Source organism: Alligator sinensis, unplaced genomic scaffold (assembly GCF_000455745.1).
Source record: "Alligator sinensis unplaced genomic scaffold, ASM45574v1 scaffold115_1, whole genome shotgun sequence".
NCBI lineage: Eukaryota > Metazoa > Chordata > Crocodylia > Alligatoridae > Alligator > Alligator sinensis.
Genome location: NW_005841895.1, coordinates 1,734,965 through 1,750,880, shown reverse-complemented (window position 1 = coordinate 1,750,880; position 15,916 = coordinate 1,734,965). Strand labels below are relative to the sequence as shown.

At 42.3% G+C, this 15,916-nt stretch overlaps 1 protein-coding gene across 9 annotated transcripts in view; it reads left to right on the top strand.

Annotated features, from left to right (window-relative positions):
• The window catches only part of NFATC2 (nuclear factor of activated T cells 2), a 130,594-nt gene that overhangs the window by 62,428 nt on the left and 52,250 nt on the right, over positions 1–15,916 (top strand). For all 9 annotated transcript variants that reach the window (XM_025197363.1, XM_025197367.1, XM_025197362.1 and 6 more), the window contains one exon: positions 3,570–3,710. In XM_025197363.1, the coding sequence (XP_025053148.1) occupies positions 3,570–3,710 (141 nt within the window). The remainder of the gene's footprint in view (positions 1–3,569; positions 3,711–15,916) is intronic.

Sequence of the window (15,916 nt, the reverse complement as noted above, 5' to 3'; positions counted from 1 at the left end):
ACAGGAGTCAGAGAGTGCAGGACTTTTGAAAGAAAAAAGGAGCCAGGATGCTGGGGCTGGATCGGGCAGCCATTGATGGGGTTGGGAGAGCAGGCAGGGGTCAGGGGGGTGCTCAGGGGGCCTGGGGGAGCATGCAGGGGATGGTGCCTGGTGGGATCCCCCCATGGTCCCCATTCCCCTCCTCCAGCCCTCCCCTCCCCCTGCCCCCTACTTACTGGCATGGAGCCTGGGTCCAGCTCCCTGCGGTGGTGAGTGGGACTGCCCGAATCGCCGAAGCTCTCTGAATCGATTCAGAGAGCTTCAGTCAATTCAGACCTTTTTATCAGTCTCCCAATTCGATTCGGATTTGGAGATTCAGGCCACCAAATCAGGCCAAATCTCCTCCGAACTGAATTAGCACCCGAAGATTCACACAGCCTTAGTATTTAGTCTGTCCGTGTGCTGTGCAAGCCGAGGGCCTCTGAAGCCCTTGCTGGGAGCACTTTGCTTCTTTTCCTGTCCCTCCACCCCTCTTGCAAAGCAGAGTTGGCTTGGAGACGGCAGCTCCCTTCTTTCATGTCCCTGTGTGTATTGTGTTTTTTGGCAATGAGGCTCCATGACATCTTGATTTGCAGACAGTCAAATAAAATAGAAAAATAATGCCCCCTGTTAATAGGTTGTCACACCGCTTCAGGCCAAGTGCAAGTATTTCTTTAACGTTTGCTTTGCTGCCTTATGTCAGTAACTGTTGCTATTGAAAGTAAACACCCCAACTGGTTAAACCAACAGTGTCTTGTTTATTCAAAGCTTATAAACTACAGTAGCTGTAGGTCACTTTATGAAGTGCCAACCCCTGGGGGAAGAGAAGGAATAGCGTGAAAGTATTGCATACGTCCACCCATCATGAGTTGGAGAGGAAGGGGGTGTACTGGAAATTAATATTTCTTGCAAAAGAAACAAATTAATCCTTTTGAGGCAGCTCACCACTGCATTGCGCACCTTCTGAACAGCAAGATTACACAGGTTACGGCTTCTGGCAGCATCTCGGGAAGAAAATGATACCGTTATCCAGTCAAATTTGCCAATGGCTGAATGACACATGAGCCAGATGTCATCTAAATAAATCTTGTGACAGCAAGCAGTTCAGCATGGACTAAGCAATGGAGAATTTTCCCAGCTTTTCGGGCAGGTTTTGCATCCTGTGCTGTGCTCCTTGGTACTATGGCTACTCTGCTAGAAGCCTCTTAACTAGATGTTAACTACAACCTGTAGTGACTGTAAATTAGACACAGCCTATTACTTGGGATGCACGCCTCTGTTACCCTCAGGTCCCTTTCAAAGGAGGATCTATAGTTTTAGAGTACAGTGGATATGTCTACATGTTCATTGATGCACCTTAGATACTGCACATTTAGTTTAGTACTTGCTTAATAAAGTACTAACTCAACTTGCAGTAACTAGAGTTACTGCACAGTAGCATCAGCTCATGGTTATTTTGTGATACCTACTGCGCATTAGCCTAGTAACACCACACAGTAGGCTATTAGCACAGTTTTTAACCACCATGTTACAGCGCAGTGTTATTAAGCTAGTACGTAGTAAGCGTCTCATATAGATGCACCCAGTAAATAGGAATAAACACTGGCTAGGTAGAAGGCTCCCTGCTGACAAACTCATGACAGTCAATGGAAGCTGCAAGTACTGTGTACCCTGGAAAATGACACCCAAAGTGACTGTCCAGGAAACATCAGTCTGAAATCTCTTTGGATTTATTAGGAGGAAATATTGTCCAGGGCAAAGTTTTAAATGTACTCTCCGTTGAATGCTCTATATTAATATTGTTTATAAATCTGTCTTTGTGGTGAATCCAATTATGAACTCATCAAAAACTTGAGTATTTAGAAAGAAGGATAAATTGTACAGCCATGTGGAAGAAATTAGCAGCTTCTGTGAAAGAGGTCTTTATATATAGTCTTAATCAGCTGCCTCTCAGCTCAGCCGGTATAATTGACTTGAGAGGAACAATAAGCTGCAGGATTGCTTTAAAAATAAACCACACTTAAAATGACACAGATGACTGATAAATACTGAGCTGAAGTTTTGGAGACAGGTATGATGTCTGTACCAGGATTGGAGGGGAAGATTTTTAAGCTGAGTTCATACCTAGGCTACTTGTTTTCCCTTGCAGAACTGCACACATATACATACGTTTGCCAGCAGACACCTGCTAAAAGTTTAGTGCTTCTCTTCTCCCATTGACTAGCTTAGCCCTTCAGTTTGTGCATGCAGTGGGTAGTATTTGTACTTCTACAGGTTTTAGGCCAGATGAAGGCTGCACCATAATTATCCATGTACATACAGGAAATTCTGAATGCAGTTTTGTTTATGTTGCAAGTAAAAGCCAAGACCTGCATGTATAAAATAGCATTTCCTTGCTTTTTGCCCAGCCCTGAATGGTGTTCAGGGAAAGAAAGTCACAAGTACTCAGTGCCTCTTGGGATCAAGGTCTTTGTCAGAGAAAAGTTCAAATCTAGCTAAGCCAGCTGTTAAGTAGATGAACAGCATCCTCTTGAGACCCTTCTAGTAGGGCTGGATGAATTTGGAGGTGTCTGAGTATAGGTTATGAACTTGCAGTTCACCAAACCCAAGTTGCTGCCCACCTGGGTTGGTCATAGAAATGTTTCATCCTTTCCAGCTGTCTCTTTCTGGGGAAGAACTCCTGCATCATTGCTTCTTCAGATCCTGCTGCTTGTAAGCAAACTTCCAGAAATGGGCTCATGTAGATGGATACCATGGTTCTTGGAAGCTTTTCTGACCTTATGAGTTGATCTACATTCCTTTAATACAGGGTGGTGATGTGGATGTGTTGCATAGCACTTTTCCATAAAAGATCTCTTTATAGGTGCTCTTTATTCTGTCTTTATTGCACTGGCCTGCAGGGGCAAAAAACCTGCAACGTCATGAATGCAGTAAAGGCATTTGGTGGCCACTACTGCAGCTTCGCCATTGCAGGGAGAACTGAGGTTCATGTGTGTGAATAGCACTTTGTGCATACAGGGCTCTATCATGGATTTCTAAATAGCCACTTAAGGGTGCAAGTGCAGGGCCCTGTGCGGACACGGCATTTTTGTCATTTCTAATGCCATAACACTTTCTGTTCTACAGCAAGGGAGTAAGACTTTCTGGGTTTTTTAAAAGGCATTCAATGTTATTCAGTGGAATCCTCTCTGCAGGTGGAATTTTTAAGGCTCCAGGGCTGTAGTGTGCCTGCACTTGAACATTTGGCCATTTATTTGGAAACAGACATGGGCAAGCTCCAACTCATTCATCCAAGCTGTCCTTTGTCAAGGACAAGGAGTAAGGCCAGCACAGCTGAAACACTGGAGCCAGCTCCTGAATATTTCCAAATAAAATGCCTTGAGTAAGTTTATTTTTCCTGCTTCAGCCTAAATTTAGCATCTTGGAGAAGCTCCTTTGGCAGCAAGTGGATGGTAACGATGACAAGATTGATCTGTGGATAGTTCTGGGAAGATTTGGAAAGTCCTGGTAAAACAGAGTTGATTTCATTCATGTCTGTATTTTGTCCACAGCCCAAAGGTCTGCTCACGAACTTCCAATGGTTGAAAGACAAGATATCGATAGCTGCCTGGTTTACGGTGGGCAGCAGATGATCCTGACTGGTCAGAACTTCACAACAGAGTCGAAGGTTGTATTCACAGAGAAGACCCCAGGTAAAGTTTCTTTTAACACATAGCCGAATGTATAGAATTGAGCCCAATCCCGAAAGTACTTACACACATGAGTAATTCTACTCAAGTGAGTAGTGCTATAGCATCCATATACTTAAAGCTACTTAACTGAATGGGCTAATTATATAAGTAAAGTTACTTAATGAAGTATATGTCTACCTTACCAGGCCCTTAATTTACACGCTTCAGTGAAATGAATATTAAGGAACTGCTGCTATAGGTGGATCATAGAAGTACAAAGAAACCATGATGCAGCAAAAATAAGAAACCTTTTTCAAGAAGTGGTGGATGATTTTTCAGAATAGTATTCCAAGTCTGCAATGTTGTTTTAAATGTCTTTTTTAGCATAGTACTGCATAGAAATCACACGTGAAACAAACCTTTTCTATTGCAAATGATTAATCGGTTGTTTATTTCAAACCTGTCCAGTTTTTTTCCATATAGTGTGCATATTTTATACAAATTATTGATAATTACACAACTGATTTTTTTAATGCAAATTATTTTTACACAAATCCAAAGACAGTTTCAGTTCTTTCACACTTACAGATATTACACATATCTATCATTTCCTCCTTGAAAGAGCAGTTCTAAAAGCAAAAAAAAAAATCCTATTTTCCTCATTCTTAATGTGAAAATAGCTCTTCTGGAGATGACAACATTTCAAGATAGTGAAACACCCTGAAATTAAATGGAAAATAGTTTAATGTAAAAATGTACCCAGAAATTACTCCCTGATTTTGTGTCACTCTAATTAGCACCCTGCCAAGCCAATCCTACACTTTTATCAAATCATTCCTTATGATATGAACTAAGACACTGATTCTATAGGATATTGTCTCTAGGGAGGTCCTGAGCACCCTTAACTCTCAGCAGCTGCTCAGCACATGAAGGATTTTCCCTAATTTTACCATGCCTCCCTAAAAATGTCAGTGAAATTTCCAGGTATATTTTGTACTCCTAAAATGCACATCTTCATGCATAGAATACACACTGCACATACACCCATATGTACACATGCGCATGTTTGCATATGCATGCTCAGAATGGATTATTTCACAAATGTTGCCATCACAAGTAAAGTGCACCTTGTTTTACTGTGCAGTTCCATGAGTTGGGGATTGTGTGTATAAATGCATTCTTCTACAGTTACCAGATTCCTGTGTATGAGTATGATGCATGCAGATGAAAAATAGACTTGCAAGGGAACTTCTAAAATATTCCAGAATCTGTACCCAAGTGAGGAATTAGCAGAGGAACAGGTGGACTCTTAAATGGCTGTAGCAAGAAGAAAATAAACTACCATCTCTCCCCCTGCCCCTCCAATGGCAACACATGTAAATAGTATTTGTTCAAATACAGACAGCTCTTGGACAAACTCCTAGAAGAATGCACAATTGGCTGTTTGTCCTCCTGTTCATCTTACCTTCAGTCTGTCCATTTAGGTACTCCCTGCCTCAAAGACCTTTGACTTTCATTACATGCATAGACAGTCACTAGCACAAGACAGCCCTGTCCCCAGATTTGGAAATTTTTAAGGGTAGCATGAACAGGACCTTCCACACAGGCCAGGTACAAACTTTTCACTTTTAATGGTATAAGTGATCGGAACCGGGTTTACACCTGTAACAGAACAGAAGTTCAGCACATGTAGACTGGTTTAAAAATGGCAGAACCTGGTCTAAGATTTGCTCTCCTCACCAAAGGGCAAATGCATGTATTGTTCGCTACCAATCTAAACTGTCACATACAGAAAACCATGTAATTTAGATCGATTCTGCCTTGGGTTTTTTGAATGTCTGTACCTAGTCAAACTCTAAAATGTAAATGAAGGACTCTTCTTCATTGTTAGAAGAGGTGGGCTTTTCCCCTGAGAGTAAATGTCATTCATGAGCTAAAAAACACAGGCTAAATGGGAGCAGGGCTGGAACCTTGATCTTCCATGTCTCTGATATGTACCCAAACCACCAGGCTATCAGCCACTGAGGGGGTAATCCCTCTCAACCTTGAATGATGTAGCTGTTGCACTTCATTAAATAACCAACAGGCTAGGAACGGGGGGGAGAAGTGTGACTACATCTTGCTAGTTGAGGCACTCAACTGGAATATTGTTGGAGGCTAATATTCAAGCCTGTAGTCTAAAACCTAAGTTTTAAATTCAAATTTAAATTGTAAATCCTCTTTTTTTATCTTTTTTCACGAAGAATGTCTGAGTTCCCCTACAGAACAACTAACATGCTTTACCCTCCCTGTACTTCTAGTTACCACACACTAAAACAAACACTGCTTTTTTAGCAATGCAGGGAAGCTCCTGCAATCGGATCAAAACCTGGAATGCCGTGCAACAGTATTTGAATAGTAGTGCATGGACTTGTATTAGTGGGGAAAGAAAATGAGTAGAGATGGTGTATGGGAAGTGATGCAACATGTGCCTTACAAAACGTGATAGAATGCAAAAGGATTGAACAACCTCTCTGACACAGCATCTTATTTTTTTACAAGCTGATAGTACAGAGGGAGTCTTTTGAACAAGCGAGTTGCTATTTTCATAACTGTCCCCAAGCAAATGATATTGAGATCTAATGTAGATCTGTTTCCAGGAAATGCCGCAATTCTCATTGGGTGAATGTATCAAGAAGTGGAGGAAGGGAACCCTAAGCTAATATGAGACTTCTAAAGCATTGCTTACATTGCTCTAATGTTCCACATGGACATAGGGGCTAAGTACAGACTGTAAAAAAGCTCAAGGCTGAATTGATTCAATCTTTGCAGATTTAGTGTAACCTTGACTTGAGAAGCAAGTGAACAGGCATCACTTTTGATTCCAGAAATGCAGCCACATGCCTGTGGTGGCCCAGGCCAGGTGCTGGGGGGTACTAGAGCATGCCTCCATGCTGGGTTGGAGCAGACAGCTTGGACCAAGGCTAGCCTACCCAACCTGTGAGGGGAGAGTTTGTGGGGGACATGCAAAGCATCCTGGGATGCTGGGGGACTGTGAGTTTAACTTGAATCTGGAGGGGATCTGGGACAGAAGTTCAATAAACCGATTTAACCTAAATCAGTTAAGTCTGGTATGTAGGGCTACCAACTCTGTTTGAATCTATTCTGGGAGGTTTCTGGAATGCCAACATGCCCATGACATACAACGTGAACATGCCCGTATGCTTGAGTATATCAGTTACAGATACAGTGCGTAGACTTCACGTCGGGAAGGCAAGGGGGCTGGACTCGATTATTTTTCGAGGTCCCTTCCAGCCCTAATGTCTATGAAATCTATGAAATACACATTACTATTACATTTTAAAAACCCACTGGACTACCGTATAAATCAGATCCAAAATGTAATATTTATTTTAATGAATACCCTATCACTCATCTCCCGGGTGACTCTCAGCAGTCTCCTGGAGATTTATATCTAATTCCTGGAGGGCTGGCAACCCTACTGATACTACATCCATCCAGGTTTATCTTAAACAGGTTTCAGCCGTTTTGAAAGTGATTTATGTGCACTGAACTTCTGCTGTGTTACAGATTTGAACCAGTTTCTGATCACTGATACTGGTTTATGTGTAATTTCTGTTCCTAGCCCAAGAAGTAATGCAAACTAGCCAGCATGTTGTGAACTCTCACCTTAGATTACTCGTGTAATTTATTAGTGTTTCTGAAGGTCTTTGAGTCCATTGGCCGCAAGCTGGTTTGGAATACTTTGTAAAGAGAGCGTGGCTTGCTCGCTGCAATTCTAATCTACATGCTGCTTTATAAGAACACCGAGAAGCTGTGCAGAAGCCAGCTGAGCCACTGTCAGGGCAGATGGATTGTGCATCTTTCTGTTGGCTCTCTCATTGTTGCTTCCTCTTGAAGATAAACTAAGCTGTTTTAGCAAGTCTAGAAAAGGATTACATTTTCATGAAGGAAGGAGGACGCACCAGTAGTCAGGGAAAGCCTGCTTTTCATTTGGGTTTCACTTGGGTGAAGAAAATCCCAGTTTTGCTGCAGCAATTTAAGTGCCGTTGGTAGCAGCCATATAGTTGTAAGCATGGCGTAAATAGGACTGTAGCAGCAATGGGAATTTTAAGCTCTGTTCTGTGTACAGGTTTAGGTGACATACTGCTTCTGTCTGCCGGAGGTGTCTATTCGTTGCTCTCACTACAGTAACTGATGGTGCAGATGGTAAAAAAGAATGTTCTGCAGAGCCTAATGCAGATGCTTTTATTGCAGTATAAGATTTCAGTGTCGTGCCACTTTTGCTTTGAATCTAAGATTTGTTTCAACTGGAATGGTATATCAAGTATTCCCACATTCTGGGTGGGTTTAGATCTGGAGTCAAGGTCAATCTTGCCATTGAACTGGGACTGAGGATAACTCAGGAACTGGAGCTAATGGGCTACTCTAGTCTTTAATGGCAAACTTGCCATTCCTCAAGGTGATCTTTTCCGTTTCCTCTTTAGATTCTGTAGCTACTTCAGCATTCAGCAAGTGAGAAGTGGAACCATTTGTATCTGTTACTAACATACAGCACATCACTAGGAACAATGGTGAATGCTATTTATATCTATGTTATGCATATGAACTATTTCTTTTTTACTATGTAGGAGATGGCACTGTAGGTTGTTGTTTCCCTGAGCAACTCATTAGATGCTAATCTAAAACAAGCCGAGCTAACTTTGTGAAAGTGTCTGATGTTTGCTATATTGCGCTGACCTCGATGTAAATTAATGAACTCACTAACCAGCAAACTATAAAAAGACTGTCATTTTAAGACGGGCACAGGAAGTGGTAGCAGGAAGTGAACTTAAGGAGCCAGGAGCTTAAGTATGTATGTTAGCTTGTATGTTAGCAAATGGATAAAGCACTTGTGTTTGAGAAGCAGATGCATAAACAAAGAACAATTTATTAACACTGTCTGTTGATAAGGTATACTACTGGGTAAGCATTTTAGTCTTGAGCTCCAGCTGAGTACTGTGCTACGTTCTTGCATTAAGATAAGCAAAAGTTCATATCCTTTACTGATGCAAATCAGTTGAGCACTATGTACTTAATGGAGCCATGCCAGTTTACATCTGCTGGAGATCTGGCCCAGTATGTGTTAAATTTTTTCCTTCGTTTCACTCAAATAGATATGATAATTGGATTGGGGGAGGGGGAGAGGAGGAAGTAACTGATTCTTATTCTACAAATGACAATATTTTTAGACAAATATATTGATTTTATTATGATCTTAGTAGAGATCAAGTCATAAAGAAATATTTCAAACATCCTGAGGTCCAGGGTTGTTCAGGTTTTGAGTGAAGCCTAGATCCTGTAGTGATTCATTAGGTTCAATGAACACAGGCATATGTAGACGAGAAGAACTAAACAACAATGAACATTATTGTGGAGCAGTAAGCAACCTCTGCAGATCCGTGGCCTCTCTAACTAATCAGCTGCTACTACCTAACTGAGGGAACATCTTCCAATTCCCAACTCCCTCAGTCTCCTGTTATGGAACATCTGTAAATTATAACTTCTTTAACTACAGATTCAACTAGTACAATTTATGGGGGGAAAAAAATTAGTTTCCTTCTTTGATTAATTTCAGTTAACGTGTGGTAATTAGCAAGTTACAACCTTCCATTGCATTTTGTTGATTCCTGTTTGTGTACTAGTTACTGCTGCTTTGCTGCAGTTGTTAGAAAAGCTTCACGTTCTTTGGAAGAAAAAGTGCAATTGAACAGTGTTTTCTTTTGCCAAACTCTTCTGGTGGCCACATGGACATCATGAATCATCTGTAGGACAATGTGGGAGGTGGAAGAACAACCCAAATAGAAAGCGTACATCTTTGGAGTAGATCCATCATAAATCATCAAACTCTGTTATACAGTATAAGGAGAGGAGGTGGCTCTTCTCTGTGGCCTTTGAACCAGTGCAGCTGTTATGGTCTCTGAAGCATGGATATTAAAAGTCCATTTAAGAAATAATCCTTCCAGACCTGCTGATTCAAATATCAGAAATATAATATTCTTTCTCCTGGACTTCTCCTTCCCTGCATTTATATGTTGCAGTGATGAGGTGTCCATGACAGTGGTATCTAAGAGGTAGTTGTAGGTGGTTCTCTGTACCCAAATGGATGCCCACTGATTTCAGAGGAGCTCTCTGCAGGTGTAGAGCCCTGACTAGGCACAAAACTTTTTCAGCAGGCTCAGGACTGCAGCATTAAATACGTATTAAATTTGTATGGCCAAGGCCTTTGTACCCTGGCTGTGAGGCCTTTAATGTTCTTATTCTGTTTTATTGCTGGAGCAGAAATTAGAGCTCTGAACTCCCAAATCTCTCCTGATTCCACCATCACACTGTGCTCACTTTTGTTTTTGTACACCTCAGACCTATGATTATACTTGGTGTTATACAGAGTTGATTGCTTTATTCACAAAGGTATTTCAGTAACATTCACCTCATGTATGATGCTGCATAGCTGTGATATAACACATGGCATCATGTATGACAGCTCACCATAATGGTGTAGCATTATGCCTTCTTCAGAGTTTGGCCCAGTGCATTAGCTTTTAAGGAAGCAGTTTTCTCTCTGCTTCAGTCTAGCACCTTCATCACAATCTGTTCTGGGCAAAATGTGAACTCAGTGGCTAAGGACAGACATTCAAAAAGCCTGAGCCTGAATTGATTCAATCTTTGCAGGTTAGTCTAACCTGGCTAGGCTAAATCACTTTGTAACTGCAAAGACATCCCAGATATGCAGGCACATACCTACAGTGGCTCAGACTAGAAGCTGGGGGTGCTAAAGCAGCCCTCCCTTCCCTTTCAGAAAGCCGCCCCCCCTTCCCTTTCAGAGGCCTGGGCTAAGGGGGGGGGGGGGGCATGGCAGCCTGGCAGGATGCTCTGATTAGCCCAGCAGGGAATTGATAACGGTATTTATCACCCCTAACTCAGTGTTTGTCACCCCATTAAGAAAACAACAGAGGGACATTACCAGCTACCTGTTGATTCTGCCTGTTAGTTCTACCCATTGACTCACCACCAACCAACATGAGGTCTGCTATTGAATATGCAGACACCTCTCATCAAGGCGGTGGGGAGCGGCAAATTCCTGCTTAGCAGGGAGTAGTGAGGGGGTGGAGGGAAGCAGCCTGCAGTCTCTGCTGGAGCTCCAGCCAGGGAGCACAGGGGAGGGGCCAGCCCTGCTGTGTAGCAGAGAGCCCTGCCCAGCCCCAAGTGCATGCTGGGGGAGTCTGGTTTATCTTAAACCAGCAAGGGGTCTGGGACAGACATTGCATAAAATGGTTTGACCCAAGTCAATTAAGTCTGATGATACTACATTCAACCAAATTTATCTCAAACCAGTTTCATCCATTTTCAAACTGGTTTATGTGCACTGAACATCTATTCTGTTACCGGTTTAAACTAGTTTCTGATCACTTAAAGCAGTTTATGTGTAATGTCTGTCCCTAGCCAACGATGTTAAGGTTTGAGATGAATTTTGTGTGTTTCAAATTAAACCAAAGGGTTTGTAATTCTCCAACATCAACATAAGCAAATGCATTTCCTATCCTGTTTTAAAACTAGCCCCATACTCAGTGACCTAGCACTGTCCCTGCAGTGAATGCTAGCAGCAGCATATCTGTTCCTGGCCCTAGATTTTGTGTACAGCTGTTAAAGAAGCTACCCTGGGTGCTTATGTGCATGCACAGCTAACCTTTGTTTGTATGAGCAGGTTCTGTGTTTGCATGTTCAAACCTGCCTAATGGCTCAGGTAGGCCACGTTCACCTGATTTGTACAAGATAATTATGTCTGCACACATACTTTGGCCTGTCTAGCCTTTTTGAATATCTGTTCATTACTGATCTTCTATTTATAACCAATTGAGCTCCTTCTTGCTTGTTCTTTCCCTGATTTCTATCTTGCCTGTTCATCTCTCATCACACACATGCATTATACATTGACTGGGCAAATAATTCCAGTTCTTAGAAACCCATCACTTCAGCTCTGAAAATAACAGGCTTTCCTGCTGAGCATCATTCACAGCAGATGAGCATGCAGGCACTTTGTATTGCTTGGCCACTTTCTATTGCTTGGCATTTCTCTTCTACAGAACAATTATTGTTTATAAAGCAAGATAAATTGGACTTGATGATGCTGTCAGTTCAAGTGAAATGCACCATGTGTGACGGCCTGAAGGAGTCCCTGGCAAGAACCTGATATTCAGAAGCACTGAGCAGCCTCAATAAGGAACATCAGAACTGCCATGGTGGGGCAGACCGATGGCATATCTAGCCCACCAGCAGTGGGAAGTAGTGGATATTTTAGAGGAAGAATAGAAGCAGTGCATGTGCAGCATGACCCATACTCCTGCTAGACTGACTCTGGCACCCAGTCCTGAGACTGTGTACCCGGAGAAGAGGGGAAGATCTTCATGTTTTGAAGGGAATTCAAAAACTCTTGGCAGGCCCAGAGTCTGTGATCTTTTAGCTTTATCACAAAGGTGAAAATTTTGGAAAGACAGGAGCTAAGCCAAGTGTCAGCTCTAGGGCTCTGCCTTAGGTTGAGCCTTACATGGATGGCGGTGGCTAAATCCTGTGGAGCGCCTGCTCTCCCATGCAATCCAAATGGGAGCTGCAAGTGTCGCTCTCAGAATTTGGCCTTAAGACATTTTGAAAAGTGCCCTTCAGGGCTCTGCTGGGGCTGCTGGCTGTTCAGTAAAATGCAGTTCAGTGGCAGCAGTGGCCCTTACTTGCCAACATCCCCAATATGGAAGTTTCACTGTAACAAGCCCCAGTGTAGTGGATAATGGCATTGTGGGAATCATAACAGATATTGGCATTTCCATGCCAGCATTCAAGTGTACCTTCATTATTACTTATATGGTGGCAGCACCTGGGAATCCCAGTTGGGCATAAAAGGGCCAGACAAGTAAAGCGACAGACAGTTGCTGCCCCAGAGAAGTGTTCCTCTTCCTTTGTTTCATAGTGCCAAATCCAAAGCAGGTGAGCAGACACTTGTTGGTAATCCCTCCAATGTATTAATGCTGCCTTGGTTAACCTCAGAAACAGCCAGTCAAAATGCCAAAAGAACAAGCCATTCCCAGTACCCAAATCCCATTCGCTTTCTACTCCCTACCACACACACATTTGCTCTCGGATCACAGCGAACAAACAGAAGGATTTTCCAGGAAGCTTCAAGAAATTCTCACAGTAAATTTTCCAATGCTAATGAGTCAAAATGGGAAATTTAAACTGTAAGAGAATTCAGAGCAAGAGAAGATGATTTAGTGCCAGCATTAGAGTTTAACCACGCAGACATTCCACCTTCTGATATCCCAAGACTCGTTTTGGTGCACGCGTGTGTACATACACACACGTCGCTCTCTTGTTTCAGACGGTTCCTCAAGCTGCAGCCCAACTCAGCATCAGGGAAAAAAGCAAAGAACTTAAGTTTGTCAATAGAAAATGCCAAAAAAAGGAGTGACAGATTCTGGGGAAATCACCAGGCTGCACAGATCTGATTAATTACTTCTGTAGATGGGATTATTCAACTTGGTTTTAACCTGCAAGATTTTATCGGGGGCATATGAAAAAAATATGCTAGGCTGCTCGAATCAGCATGTCCTTGGTAGCTGAGAACCAGAACCCATGATGGTTTGTGCTTTTATTTTTCTGCTCTCGTTTTATGGCTGGGGTCCAGCTTTTAATGTGGGATGCTTCTGAGGGGATGTGTATCTTCTCCTACCACCATCCTGCAGAGCACCAGGATGGTTTGGGAGAGTAAATTATGCAGCTCTGTGTGGGGAGTTCCACCTGGTTTTTACATTAGCTAAAGGTGACTGCCTGGCAAGTTAATCACCTTGCCTTATGGCTCACAATCACTGAAGAGCAAAAGTCTGCAGATGAGAAGAGGAACACGGGGAGCAGCCGGCAATGTTCACTCCAGAAAGATGTCAGATTTCAGCCTCGTGAAACAGACCTGGGGGGTGCAACATCTTTGCTAAAGAAAAATGAACGTGCTTCAATACATCCCATTGCTTGTTCATGTTGGTGAACAGTAACGTCAGCCACCAGCATCCTGAATGCTTGTTACAACGTGCTTCGTGCCCACTTAAAGCTTGTCCTTTAAGTGATAGATGGGAGACTTTCTGCTTTCATCTCGCTAAGAGTTGCTAAAAGGCTCACAAACTTTACAGTGCGCAAGCTTACCACTAAGGGGAGATGGCTAACTCTATAGATTTGCTCAGACCCTAGTGGGCAATTATCAGCTCTCTGAAAAAAAAAACACTGCAAAACAGGAAAAAATCTAAGGATACACACATACAAAAATGTAAAAAAAAATGTGGCTGCAGTAACAGAGTTGCTATAGCTGTGAGAGACTCGCTGAGACGGGGTGGAATCCAGTGTTTTGGAAGGTTTCCGCGTATGACACAAGGTTTTGGAATTTTACAGCTGGTAAATCCTTATTAACATAGGCAGCCACTACTGGCCTGAATTCACTGGCTCACTGTTTACTATGGGGGCGCCTAGTGGAACCTCGCCTGTTCCTGATTATTCATTTTTGAATCTTAATTGTTTAAAGAGAGTATATATTTTTTGAAGAAATAACTGTCTTGGAATAAACAAAAGGCAGCAAGTGAAGCTCCCATCACCTGTTGACAGCAAATTGATCATGTAAAAAACTGGCGTGGGTAGTGGAATTCCCTTATTCTCCCACTTAGTCATCGCATCCTGGTGTGAGTCATTTTATTACATGGAGCTTCCCAGTGGTTTTGTTTTGAGTGGAGCTTTTGTTTAATTATATGTATATAATGTTTGTGACTTTAAAAAAAAATTACATTTATTTCTGTGAAGCAGCATAAGGAATTATTTGGGCCAGCTTTGGGAGGACGAGCCACCCCTGCTGTTTCACAACTCCACTACTGTACTGATATTTCATGTCAACTTGAGTTGAATTCTTTAAACAATAGACTGAGGGACAGCTCCTCTCAACTTGTCTCACTGTGTGAAATGTCAGATTAGGGGCTGGGCTGAATGGTGGATGACTAATGCACTGGCCCTTTACCTCCCAGACCTTGACATGTATCTTTGGCCTTGATGACTCAAACTCAGTCCTCAGTGAAATGAAAGCACTGGCCTCAGCTCACCATAAACAGAGCTTAATTAACTGCAGTGGGCAGTCTTATTCCAAAGAGAGAGAGAAAAAGAAAGAAACTACAGAATTCAAGCCTAACGAAAAATTAAATAGCCCTTATTTTGCGAGTTTTAAATTCATTCAAGCTGCAGTTATTCTAACCTTTCCAAACTGGCCTTCCATGAAAGCTGAAGGGAAGTATATTGATTATAGCAGGATTCTGACTACTTTTCCACCGTTGTCAGCTTGGAGCAGAATTTGGCCCAGAAAAATGCAAGAGACTCCGTCTAACTTGGTCTCCTTCCCAGAGGTCCTGATCAATCCATAAAGGAAGCTTGTACCTTTGAAACAGTCGGCTTTGGTTCATTTTGTTCTCAGCGCAGCTTGAAAAATCTTCCATGTCCTTTTCTGTGGGTGCCTGTCACCTACTGATAAATGTTCCCAGAAGATAAATACGTGCCTTTTGGAAGATCTTCCGAGAAGTAGAATGATTGGGGATAATCCACGGTTGAGCCCAGAGGGAACTCTGCAAAGAAGTTTAATGATGAAGCAAAGTACGTCACCCAACAGACAGCAATGTACATTTTTTATTAGACTCCTGGGCTGGATAATATAGACTCCGCAGGGTAATACAGTTAGTCTTCAGTTCATGAGAAATGTGAAGAGCATTTCCTGAACTTTTTGGTCCATCAGTCATGCCAGCTCCACTAAGGCTACAAGCTTACTTTCCTGCTAGCTAGCAATCCCAAAGTAATGAACAGGGGACCGTGAATAATGTGCAAAAGCTGTAACTGGTTCAAGAAAACCTTTAATTGGCTAATTAGGAAAAACAACCACAAGGGGACTGCAGAAGATCATCCAAAGTTTTCCTAATGCAGGCTGACACTTTGATTTTCCCCAAAATTTGAAGCAAGACTTGGTATGATCTTAGTTTGGGCTAGAAAGGGTAGAATTACGTTCTTGTAACAACTCATTCATTCCTACAAAGACTGCTGACACAATCAGATCTCTCATCGGGGCTTAGTGCTAAATCTTATAGCCCATAAGCAGCACAAACATCAGCTATTTCCTGAACCTTTCA